At 39.4% G+C, this 13,008-nt stretch overlaps 1 protein-coding gene and 1 long non-coding RNA gene across 2 annotated transcripts in view; one reads left to right on the plus strand and one right to left on the minus strand.

Moving 5' to 3' along the window:
* The first annotated feature begins 210 nt into the window (after positions 1-210).
* LOC124264639 lies at positions 211-10,047 on the plus strand. The gene is made up of 3 exons (XR_006895190.1): positions 211-318; positions 805-815; positions 9,928-10,047. It is a non-coding gene; the product is annotated as an uncharacterized LOC124264639 (long non-coding RNA).
* The window catches only part of LOC124264638 (mitogen-activated protein kinase kinase kinase 5-like), a 28,303-nt gene continuing 17,766 nt past the window's right edge, over positions 2,472-13,008 (minus strand). Inside the window, exons 9-11 of the mRNA XM_046699379.1 lie at positions 8,410-8,495; positions 6,459-6,535; positions 2,472-6,162 (exon numbers count right to left, since the gene is read on the minus strand). Of these exons, the coding sequence (XP_046555335.1) occupies positions 6,093-6,162; positions 6,459-6,535; positions 8,410-8,495 (233 nt within the window). The 3' untranslated portion in view covers positions 2,472-6,092. The remainder of the gene's footprint in view (positions 6,163-6,458; positions 6,536-8,409; positions 8,496-13,008) is intronic.

Below are 13,008 nucleotides of genomic sequence, written 5' to 3' on the forward strand. Positions count from 1 at the left end.
TCTTCTTTCACATGATCCTACTGTAGCCAAAGATTTCTGTGAAAAACACTGCCTTGAATTGTTTCCCAAAACAAACATTGACACTGACAGTAATTACAAGACTAAACACTTTGATTGAAAGAGTAAATGTACTCCCACATTTATTGGAAACTAAAAACTGTCTAGACCATTGTCATTTACCATATTTGAAAGGTCAAAATAAAAAAATGTTTCATATTTCATGAATGGTTTCAATTCTTGTGATTTTACAGATAGTGCCTTAGCACTATAGCTCACCTGGTTAATGTAGTCAACAGTTTAAAATGTTAAAGGGTGACAGTTATTCAAAGATGTTCTGCATAAATACTGAAGAACAAAAAAATCACTGAAATCATCATAAGGAGAAACATCATCGCAAGCATACATGTTGAACCTTATTCTCTAAGTACACATGTACCAAAGTTTTGTACAAATAGTAATCACTATAATAAGTTCTTCAATATGGCTGCTATGGAGGCCAATAAAACAAGATTTGAACCCCTTAAACATATTCTGGTGCGATAATTGACAAAAACAAGCATGTTAAGTTTTCAAAGTCTCTGAGGAAATGAGTCCTACTACTAACTACAGATATACCAATTCAGATTTTTCAACAATAACCATGACTAAGTAATGGTCGTAGGTTTCTTCAATGCGGCAGCCATATTGAAATGTGGATTTGAACATGTTGAACAAATTTAGTTTCATTGGCTCAGTTTTTTTCCGATGAGATGTTTGACACACGACAGACAGGCCACTATGTAAGCTCACTTGACTTTCAATCAGGTGAACAAAATGTTTATGATGGCTTATAGAATATGCACAAATACTGCAGGGCTAAAAGTCACTTATGTTTGGGAGAAGTGATGTGAATAAAACACCATTACTTGTACAATGCACACATAAGAAGGTAAGTGCTTTTTATTAAAATATACTCCTGTAAAATAATCAAATCACAATAAATTATCACAATATATATTCATTTTTTTCCTTTGATCAAGTATACCAAATAACAATGATAAATAGTAACAAATCTGTTCAGCAAGCCCTCACTACCTGAAAGCTGGCACAGGCTGGAAACCCCTAACTAAATCAAATCAGTATGTACAAGAACAAGCCACTTACACTGAAGAATCTGAGCAGGGCTACAGAAATCTACACAAAATGTGACGGTATCAACTAAACCTATGGTTCGTCCTGCTTTATAATGGTATTGAACATAACTCCAGCTGATAGTCTGCCAAGATTGCAGGTTCCTCAATGTACTTGACTTCCACTATGTGACACTGTATAACCTATGCCAGCTCTACATGCATGTACTGGAGTGAGTGAGTGCGTTAGGTTTAATGCAACCTTGAACGGTATTCCAGATATGGCATATCAGCTCAATGTGCGATGTACGGTCCCAGCTTTGATGTTTACTGCTAGGTAAAACCCACAAGCATGGCCATTGTGCTGACAAACCTAAATTGTGTCAAACCAGGCTTTGAACCAAGAATGGTAGGTTTCTAGTGGGGCTAAGGGACACAACACTGCACTGCTTCCTGTGCCTCCAGTCTAAGTAAACTTAGGCTCAGTATTATTCGTGACACTGCTATACTGAGTCTAACAAAACCTAGTAGAAGGTTGCGTCAGCTAACCTTTGAGCGACCATCCAATCAAACGTGAGACGGCCAAACGGATTTAACCAATCAGACAACGACTACTTGTTAGGGTTTGGCGGGACTTACAAAACGGTTTTGGGATTTTCTCTTCCCTGGTCGCTGACACTGATCTATCAACAAACGAAAATCCGCATAAAACACAGATATTTGACCTGCAGTATATACATTTATGGGTTTCTAATGACATGGTTACTATTTGCTTATATTTTCGCTAGATGACATCCTTGAATATTGACAAAAACGCTATTTTCAGCGACTGTTTACTCATTGCGTGTATCACTCGGAAGCAATTGTGCGGAAAATAGCATTCAGAATTGTTCGAGTTTTTGGAGGTAAAGGTTCAAACGGTATGTGCGAATGTTAACTTTCGCAATTTGGTAAGCTGTGTTCTGATTGGTCAGTCTAAAAGGTTAGCTGATGTGACCTTCTACAAGGTTTTGTTAGACTCAGTATAGCAGTGCAACAAATAATACTGAGCCTAGGTTTACTTAGACTGCCTGTGCCTCCTACATGTAGTAGACATGGCATGGTATGGCATTCCTGTACAAGGCTAATGTTGGCATGCTGATAGTGCAATGCAAACCACACAAGCATATATATAAAATGGCTGTAGGCTGTTTATGAAAAGCTAAAACAAAAATACTTTTTAAAAGTCCAGGGGTTAAAAGATAAACCAGCTTGATTGAAACAGGCAAACAATGTAAAAAAACCATATGTTTAGAAATGCTTCATTCCATACAGTGCAACAACAGCATGAAACAAGCTACTTTTCATACACCGGAATATCTGTGTGCACTTCGGGGCCACATGACGCTAAGGCTGGGGGGAGTGGTCTGTATAAACACAAGCTATGGCAATAGCAGACATGTAACAGATCGTACATTGTATAATTACTGACATCACTGGGGACTTGGTAACGAAAGACTGGACTGGGTAACGAAAGACTGGATTGGACAGATGCTGCAGGATACTGCTGCCTGTCAGGACCAACATCTAAAGCATGTTTCAGAGAGTAGCAACATAAAAGACAACCTACTCTGCACAGTATCTAACTTATAAAATGAACACCAGTTGTCTTCCTGACCACTACCAATAACATTATTATCTGAATCTGTAATATCAGTGTTTGGCAACACCAACACTTCAATTCATTCAGCAAACAAACATTTTTCAAAATAATCTCTACTTCAGAAAAGAATACAACTTGTTTTGTTAACAAAACAATTTACAAATTGCAATGATCTTCATATGTACACACATAATCCCTCTACAGGTTCAACATAAAGGAGATGAGAGGCACTTTAGATGTGTAACCAACACTGATTCATAAGTGGAGGTCTTATCTGGGTATTTTTGACTTACACAAAATAAAATACCATGTCAGTTGGTGTCAAAAAGAGGGAGTGTAAGACTTAACACTAACAGTAAATGTCCACTTAAAATGTCACCTTGAGCATCTACGTCACTATGATTAGTGAGTCACCAATAAATAACAGCCAACCTTCACTGAAATAATCACACTTAGCATCAACTTCACCATGGTTACCGAGAGTTACAAATCATTAACTGTAACTGAAATTGTTATATTCCTTCAAATACTCTCAACAGCAGCTCTACACTGACCAAGTGAAGAAACTGTTCTTGATACTGCTATTGCAGCACCCAGTACAGTGACTGTTCAAATAAACAGACTACCCTTCATAGAGCAAGTGACCTGTTCAAGTTACCTGTTGCGGGGTAAGGCAATTTATACAGTCAGGAAATGGCAGGCTGCACAAGTGATGGACACAACATAGGACACACATTCACAGTTGTCAACCGCTAAGGTGGAAATGGTACAGAAACTATAATAATGGCACATGGACCAGCTAGACGGCAAATTGTGTAGCTAACAATGTTATTGATGATACTCATGGCAATATTGAAACCGGTACTTATTGTCATCAGATAAATCAAGTAAGCTTCACTACATATTACACTCACCCTTTCTTTGACAAATCACTTGTCACAATGTAGGAGGTCAAAATGAGCTGATGTATGACAGATGTTTTCCATGGTGCTAGAAGCAAATTGAGCTGGGGTAGATTTGGGTGCAGCAGAGACACTTGCCTCTAAATACATCACACTCATCACAACAAATATTGTTCAGGAAGAGAACTGATCCTTCAATACACATTTTCACTTGAAAGTGATCAAAACATGAATGTAAAGATGGGGGCATATTGTGATGATGTAAGTTTTCAGCAGTTAGGTAAGCCTTAAATCTTTAAAGCAAGCTTATGTGCATCACCTGTCTTATTGACAAGGCATCTCAGCAAGAAGATTTCCAGTAACATAGAGTTGATAGGATCAGCTGTGATGCAACATGCCTTCTCAAGACTTTAATACTATGACTATACGTATTTAAATGAAATATGTTTGCTCAAAACATTGTCTTATGATGAGACCTGTTTCACACACACAACTAATCTATGTTTGCACAACCCAGTAAGGTGAGTATCCCTTATCTCATATGAATCTGCTGTATGAGATCTACCCAAACTACAAATTGTAGTGGAACTGTAGCATGACGGAAGTCACTTGTGGTCACTTGTGACATGAACTAGTATCTGATGTGAGTACAAAGCGATGTGTACAAATAATAAGCACCATCTGAAGTGAAAACATGGTTGAAGTGCTTGGGTGGAGACACCTATCAGCATGGGATTGTATCAGCACGGCTGGCGCCAGCATGGCACCATGCTGCCCTACTTTGGCCTCTCCTAGCTGTGAGTGAAATGTTTCAACACCCCTGGAGAGGTTCTGACGCGTCATACAAGAGAATCAACTGTAGGTGGGATAAGCGGGACTATTCAAGGGCCTACATATGGCAATGTGTAGGATGATTACAAAAGGTATGGATTTACCATGAAAGGTACCAGTTGCACATCATGCATGATCAGCTAGTTAATGATGGCAAGTGTCAGCTTCCACAGAAATGCAAACAAAACAAATGAACTTGAAGTAGACATGTTAAGTAATGTAACATAGATCACACAAACTGGTTTCCATTAACAAAAACAAATGCAGCCCTGCATTCAGTAGTCCAAAACATGGCATATGTTTCCTACATTGTAACATTTCTAGGTGTTTTGTCTACTAACAGGTACAAGATAGGGTCAGTCACACCTGCTTAAGTACCACAACATTGCCCTCAACTTCTGTAGGACACTCATGAATAATTTCCATCCTTTCTTTGACTGGAAATAATCAGACACACTATAAGACAAAAACACCAGCACCACATACTGCTGAACACAGGGCTGATAATGCTGAGTCAAACACAACAAGACTTAAAATAAAATAACCCATTGAGTTATCTACCCTTATATCTCCTTATGAGCTCCACCGTTGAGTTAACAGCATCAGAGTAGAATTGAACATTTGATCTGCCATGTTGAAATGTGTACTGGTGCACAGATTCACTGTCAGCTATACAGCATAAAACATTATGTTGTTCTCAACTACACTTAGTACACTTAGTACTGAGCCTAAAGTGCCTGGTCAGTCGTGGTATTGTTCTCAAGGTGTAATGATGGAGTGTACTAACTGCCCACACTCATGTCCGGTCACAGAGGTCCCCTAAAGATGGGTTGGCGGCTGCCTTCGGTGAGTTGACAAAGAGGTAGTGGCTGGTTCAGACTGACGGTTGGACACTGATGACTTCTATGTGATGTGATGTATGTTATGACTGGGCACAGAGGAAATGACTTCTTTCTGTTCATGTATTCTCCACCAGCTCCTTCTATTTCCAGCATGTACAGCACACTGGCAGCAGTAATCATTGTTGGCAGTACACACATCTTCTGCTAGAAAAACATGGTAGGAATCTATGTTGTCCATGTCAGGAGGGTAAAGTTGTCCTCAATAGGTAGATGCAAAACCGCACTAGAGAAACCAGTAACAACTCAGCCAACAATGTGTACAAATAAAATCAGTTCACAGGAAAACAACTAAGAGTACCAGTCACATTAAACTGTTTTTATGCCTGCAAAAAACCTAAAAGAAACACTTGCTTGTGATATGTTTTTGTGGCCAGCTTTGCAGTGTGAGTCTCTGTCTCCCTGATTACAGTGGCACAAGACTGTTAGGACTGTGAACCTTCCTTTTATTACTGACTTATTGTAGTGGAGTTAGACCAGTCTGGCTGCATGTCCCCTTCTGGAAGAAGCTGTAGTACTGGGCTCTCCCCAACTGTAGTGCAATGCTGACTGGCAAATGGAGGACATGACTGGGTGTAACATTGTATCCCACCATGATGGCACCCCAGCCACACTGCTGGTGTTGGGAGAAGGAGGTACAGCAAGTGGTGAGGGGTGGAGTGATGAACTGTGTAGGGATGGTGGTATGTACAGCGGATCTCTTTCACTGTCACCTGGGTGCAGGATGCTGGGCTCGGTGGGTCAGGAGAGCTCGCCATAGTCGACACAACACACCGCCCCTGTAATAAGCCATTGGATGTACTGATTGCAAACTGTTTCAGGAAAGTAGTTTCCAGACAAAAACCCTGGTGACTTAGTGACAACTCCCCTCAAACCAGTGACCCTTGATAAATCTACAACTCTGTACACCCAGGGATCCTAGTTTAGACCCAAGGGATGAACTGCCAAGTTTATGGTGGCAATATCAATTCTTTTGAAATAAGTATGCTTCAGTGTTCCTAGCCTTTCAATACTGAAGTTAATACTGTGCCATGATGAATCTAGACTGAGAGTACAGAATGTCTGTGTAACCTACTTGAGTTGAAGGCGAGTGAGGTCTTCCTTGGTGGCCAGCTCCAGCAGGTCAGGCAGAGTGTACTCCTCCTGGCACACCTGTAGCACATGCAAGGAGGATACTCACTTTGTCTCACTCAATATTAAAATGATTCACATTGTTTACTTTCCTGATACAGAACAAGTTTAAAGAGCAACCTTGTCAATACTCTGTCATAAGCACAACGTTTTATGAAAAATTATTCATTATGTTTCTCATTTATAATTTCTAAAAAATTATTACTATGTATTCTCACTTAAAGGCAAGGGTTCAAACCTATACACAGTTGGGGTGTGGCCTCCTTGCCTTGTCAAAGCCGTCCTTAGATGAAAAGCAATGCAATCACAAAATTGACTTACTGGTTCAGACTGATATGTGGCCATATAGTGTAAAGAAGTAGGTTATGAAGACTCACTGAAAAAATGTATGGATGCAGACAGCCTACAAAACATACATTATGAAAATATATTTCTCTTTTTCAAATCCAGATTTGAATTTCCCCCTGTATCAGTCAGGTGGCCAGAAGAGGTACGTTTCCATAAGAAATAAGCCTGTGAGTTGGCTGAAAGTTGCATATTTCAAGAAGGCTGTGAAAATGCCACCCTCCCCACCCCCCTGACCCCATGCTCTGCAGGGTTAGGGCTGTACACTTGTTTGATGCTGACATCACCATGTTGAAGATTATATTTTCAGAAAATAAGTAAAATTTGAAATTTCATATATGCTAATCATTAACATATACTAGCCACATAAAGAAACTGTGCACACAGAAAATTCCTTCAGAATTGGAATACAACACAAAAAAGACGACATGATGTAGACGCTTTATAAGCTGAAGTATCGGGCCTCAACAACATGTCAAAAGAACATGAACAATATCCATAACGATGACGTCAGAAGTTCAAAATTGAGTCGGGGGTCACACGTCGAAGTCACAAAGTCAATAACGGGTATGACCATCATGCGCGTGATGCACAGCAGTGCATCGACGATGCATAGAGGCTACCAAATTTTCCAAATGAAGGCCTGGGGAATGGTTTGGGACGTGGTCACTGCCATCTGGAACCTGTGACTGATATGAGTCACCCGAATCCATCTGTCCTGTCTTGGCGCCGTTTACCGGGACGCCCATAACGTGGGTAGTCGGCGACGTCATTACTGTTTCCCTAACGCCTGACCAATGCAGATATCGTGTTACGATGGCATTGGAAATGTGCTGCCACCTGTTGTTGGCTCATGCCTGCTCGAACCATTCCAATGGTTTCATGACGTTGAGCACATGTTAATCTTGGCATGATGTGCATGTGACTTCTCATGTGAATTTGTGAACGTTTGAATGACCAAAGATCAAGCTTTCGACAGTGACAGCAATTTCTGAATTTCACAGGCTGCACGTGCAGTAACACATTGCAAGTCCATAGACCACCATCAATGACTTCACGTCGCCTGGCACCTGCATGAGCGTTTGATTGTCTCCAATACTTGCTATGTTCACACCTTTATTTATGCATAAAGACGCTGTCTGCCTATCTTTATATTTTCTGTGTGCACAGTTTCTTTATGTGGCCAGTATATATTGTGAAAGAGTTGGCATTTACTCTAAGGCACTATCTATTCTAGTAGTAAATTCCAAGGTTGACCTTTGACATCACCAGACTCTTGCCAGGCACCCATAGCCATTACAGTCCTGTCACTCATGGGCAGATAACATCTACACTGCTGAGGAGTAGCCAGTGGGAGACTACTACTAGATTTGCTCCCCGGCCTTTAAGGAAAATTACCAACAAATTTTATTCAAAATAAAAGCCCTCTACAGCCCAAATGGTGCCAAATGCTGACTTATGTACCTTGTGGCATACAGAAAGATTGGCCGGAGTTTGAGCTTCACAAACTAAATGATGGACATAATGTACCAATGAGACTGAGAACTGACCTTGTGAATGGTGTCCTGGTCAAAGTTCCGTTGAGACAGCCAGGACACTAGTTCCGAGTCAGGGATCACCTGAATCTCTGGAACACCTTCAACACAAATGTCATAGAAGTATTATCCTAACATAGCACTGGGGACAATCTCTTGATATAGTGCCGAAGGCAACGTCATGTTGTGCTCCTGGCAGAAGTATTATCTCAATATAGTGTGGAAGACGTCATGTTGTGCTCCTGGCAGAAGTTTTATCTCGATATAGTGTGGAAGACGTCATGTTGTACTCCTGGCAGAAGTATTATCTCGATATAGTGTGGAAGATGTCATGTTGTGCTCCTGGCAGAAGTTTTATCTTGATATAGTGTGGAAGACGTCATGTTGTGCTCAAACAGAAGTATTATCTCGATATAGTGTGGAAGACGTCATGTTGTGCTCCTGGCAGAAGTATTATCTCAATATAGTGTGGAAGACGACGTCATGTTGTGCTCAAACAGAAGTATTATCTCGATATAGTGTGGAAGACGTCATGTTGTGCTCCTGGCAGAAGTATTATCTCAATATAGTGTGGAAGACGTCATGTTGTGCTCAAACAGAAGTATTATCTCAATATAGTGTGGAAGACGTCATGTTGTGCTCAAACAGAAGTATTATCTCAATATAGTGTGGAAGACGTCATGTTGTGCTCAAACAGAAGTATTATCTCGATATAGTGTGCAAGGCGTCATGTTGTGCTCCTGGAAGTATTATCTCAATATGTGTGGAAGATGTCATGTTGTGCTCCTGGCAGAAGTTTTATCTCGATATAGTGTTCATGTTGTGCTCCTGGCAGAAGTATTATCTCGATATAGTGTGGAAGGCGTCATGTTGTGCTCCTGGCAGAAGTATTATCTCAATATAGTGTGGAAGGCGTCATGTTGTGCTCCTGGCAGAAGTATTATCTCGATATAGTGTGGAAGGCGTCATGTTGTGCTCCAAACAGCAGTATTATCTCGATAAGTGTGGAAGGCGTCATGTTGTGCTCCGAGTATTAGTGTGGAAGGCGTCATGTTGTGCTCCTGGCAGAAGTATTATCTCGATATAGTGTGGAAGGCGTCATGTTGTGCAGAAGTATTATCCTGGCATGTTGTGCTCCTGGCAGAAGTATTATCTCAATATAGTGTGGAAGGCGTCATGTTGTGCTCAAACAGCAGTATTATCTCGATATAGTGTGGGAGGCGTCATGTTGTGCTCCTGGCAGAAGTATTATCTCAATATAGTGTGGAAGATGTCATGTTGTGCTCCTGGCGGAAGTATTATCTCGATATAGTGTGGAAGGCGTCATGTTGTGCTCCTGGCGAAGTATTATCTCAATATAGTGTGGAAGACGTCATGTTGTGCTCCTGGCGGAAGTATTATCTCAATATAGTGTGGAAGACGTCATGTTGTGCTCCTGGCGGAAGTATTATCTCAATATAGTGTGGAAGACGTCATGTTGTGTTCCTGGCAGATAAGTTATTAGTCACACTTGTCACAGTCATGGGATAACAGGCAGACAGCAAATTTTGGATACTGAATTATGTTAGACATTTTATTATTGTTGTCACATGTTTCGACTCATCTCATATTTCCATACAGAATCATATAACAAACGATAAGTTTTTGAGCAACTTTGAGATATCGGTGTGAAAAAGACTATGACTGAACTCACCACTCCGATAAAATAGTACTGCAAACGTTTTAGTACTGTCAAAAGCTATGTGACTGACAGATCATCTGCTTTGTGTTAATGCAGGCTATCATAAAATCACATTGCCTCTGAAAAACTCATTTGATGTAAACAGCAAGCCAATAAGGAGAGCGTAAACAAATGACATAATTTCCTAGTGTCATGGCCGCACTTCCGAACTCAGAAGTAATCGAATCAGTTTCATTTCACAGACTTACAAATTAACATTTTCATATTAACATCTGACCGAAATAATATTAACCTCATCAACATTTGGTACCATGTTATAATTGTTCTAAGTTTATGTGCAAATGATTCTTCTGCCAGTGAAAACTGATGACCCTAGGATTATTATGAGCTGGATACAGGTAAAACAAGGTTTTGGGGGAGACAGAAATTGAATCATTACAACACACAAGGAGGATGACATGGGTACAGTTAACAGTAAGGCCATCCACATTTTTTTTATGTTTCTCTCATCTCCCCAAAAAGAAGAAGACCCCCTAAAGAAAAAAAAAAAGAAAAAAAAAAGTAGCAGTTTGCCATCTTCTGCCAGCTGTTGACAGAAAATGACCCTTCTACAGTACCCAGACCATAAAAAGAGGCTTTTCTTATTGTGAAAATCCTTTTCTCTCAATTTTAGACAGTTCATATATCATTAAACATAAGGAAACTACATGGAATAATTATGCTACAAACTTTTAATAGAGCCTCTTTAAATGTCGCATTGGATCATAATACAACAAAGTCAGTTCTTCAAAACTCGCACTTTCTTTACTTTTGGAATGATTTATCACTTTTTGTAGGTTTTTTGGCCACCGGTCAAAGGCTGTCGTCCACTGGTAGCTCACTGGTTGCAGGTCCACAGTTTAATTTCCAAGCGCAATACGAATTGACACGATAGAAGATAACAGGAAAATGCCATGAAAAATCGGTATATAGTCACGGCATTTCCTACCACAGAACACGAGACAGTGTAAGTCTCGGGTGTCATGGCATCTATGAAATAATGTAAACTCACTTTATATATCAGCCCTTATGTTATTTCCGACGGTCATTCTTCAACTATTGCCGCATTCAAATTTAACAAATAGTTCTAGTACTACCACTGATCTCAATGTTAAAAGAATCGGAGATACACCTCCAACCAACTGACCTGTATCCCCTGGAAGACCTTTATCGTAAAGTGATTATTACACATCCCTGACAATTGAAGAAATTCTGCGTAGAATGTAACCTTTAATTATAAATATGAATAGTACGTTTTGATCAGCAGTTCTTCACACATTTCATTTTGTTTTTAAATTCTGACAATATATGTTTCTGACGCATACTTAATGTACCATACACCTATTGTCCAAGTAGTCGGTTGCAGCATAAACACCAGTCATCATAGTTTGAAATAAAATATTTATAGCCCTTATAAAATGTGCCCATCAGTCAGTGCTGTGAGTCATTATATATGTTAATTCATTGATCCATTTCTTACAAAGGTTTAACACCATTCAACCTCTAAACATAAGTACTCATTTACAGAGATTTGTCTCAACAAACAACAGATCAGTCTGACCACCCAAGAGGATGTGTATGATAGAATTATGTGTGTATAGAATGACCTATGTATCTTCTTGTTTTAGTAACATTATGTTCATCAAATATTTCATGTGACAGGCCATACACTATCTAGCTATAGCTTTATATTCTGATTTTCATTCAACCGTTCTGAAGAAAACTTTATTGTTATGTCTGTTTGTTAGGAATTAACATAGAAAATGTGTTTAAAAACAAATATGTTTTTGATGACATAAATTCCATGTAGATATGTGTATGCATTGTTTATTTTTTTACAAATTTAACAGATGATACTTATGTACATTGACTAAATAAAGTCATGCATGTGTAATGTAATATTAAAGTACACACGCACCATCATACAAAAATATCAGATAAAATTCAATACGAAATTCACACGTTGCATAACAATGTCTTCACATTTCGCGGACAACATCAGCTCCCGGACGTACTGAATTACATGAATGCAGCCTAATCTGCGTAATACGATATAAATTTGAGTACAAATGCAAAAATACACTGCAGGCTTAAAAGTGTGATCTTCAGACATCTAGTGACAGAATTGAATTACCAATTGCAAAACGTCAACAAAATGACAAAATATGACCTGAAAACGATCAGCAGATTCCACCGCCTCGCTTTGAATGGCCTTTTTTGCAACTCATTAATGCAATATAAGCAGTCATGGCTATCCCCGGTGTATCATGGAATCACATAACATGTAATTTTTAGAGTAAAATTGATATTTTATACTTATCCTGACTCATGCTCTTTTGCTTGTCTTCTTCTTCTTGCGAACTTAGTGGAAACACTTGTATCTCCCTAATTGAAGCTCCCTTCAATGTAAAATCACTAATTAGTACTCACCACGAGTTACCCCCTTTCCACAAGCGCGGGAAACGAGGGCGCCACCTTCACCCATGTGCCTCACTCTCTCCTCATATACTGAGCCCAACATTTGAATTTACAGGGAAATCCAAAGTGTTATGTGGGGAGGATGGGAGGGCTGACCTCATGAGTCAGGATAAGTATAAAATATCAATTTTACTCTAAAAATTACATATTTTTCCTTATCCTGACGCATGCTCTTTTGCTTGTAGAATCCTACGGAATGGAGGTGGGAGTAATAGAATACTTTGGATTTTAATAATTAGTGATTTGATCTGTGATGATTGTAATAACCCTATGGGAACTTCATGAAGGCACTGAACTGATGAATTCCTGCTGCTAACTTATCAGCTGCCATATAAAGGTTATTACAATGTACTTATTATGATAAAGTATATATAACATATAACAATGCTTAAGACTGATAGACTTAAATTTGGTAA

This window comes from Haliotis rubra, unplaced genomic scaffold (assembly GCF_003918875.1).
Source record: "Haliotis rubra isolate DU_JTF1 unplaced genomic scaffold, ASM391887v1 Scf934, whole genome shotgun sequence".
Taxonomy (NCBI): domain Eukaryota; kingdom Metazoa; phylum Mollusca; class Gastropoda; order Lepetellida; family Haliotidae; genus Haliotis; species Haliotis rubra.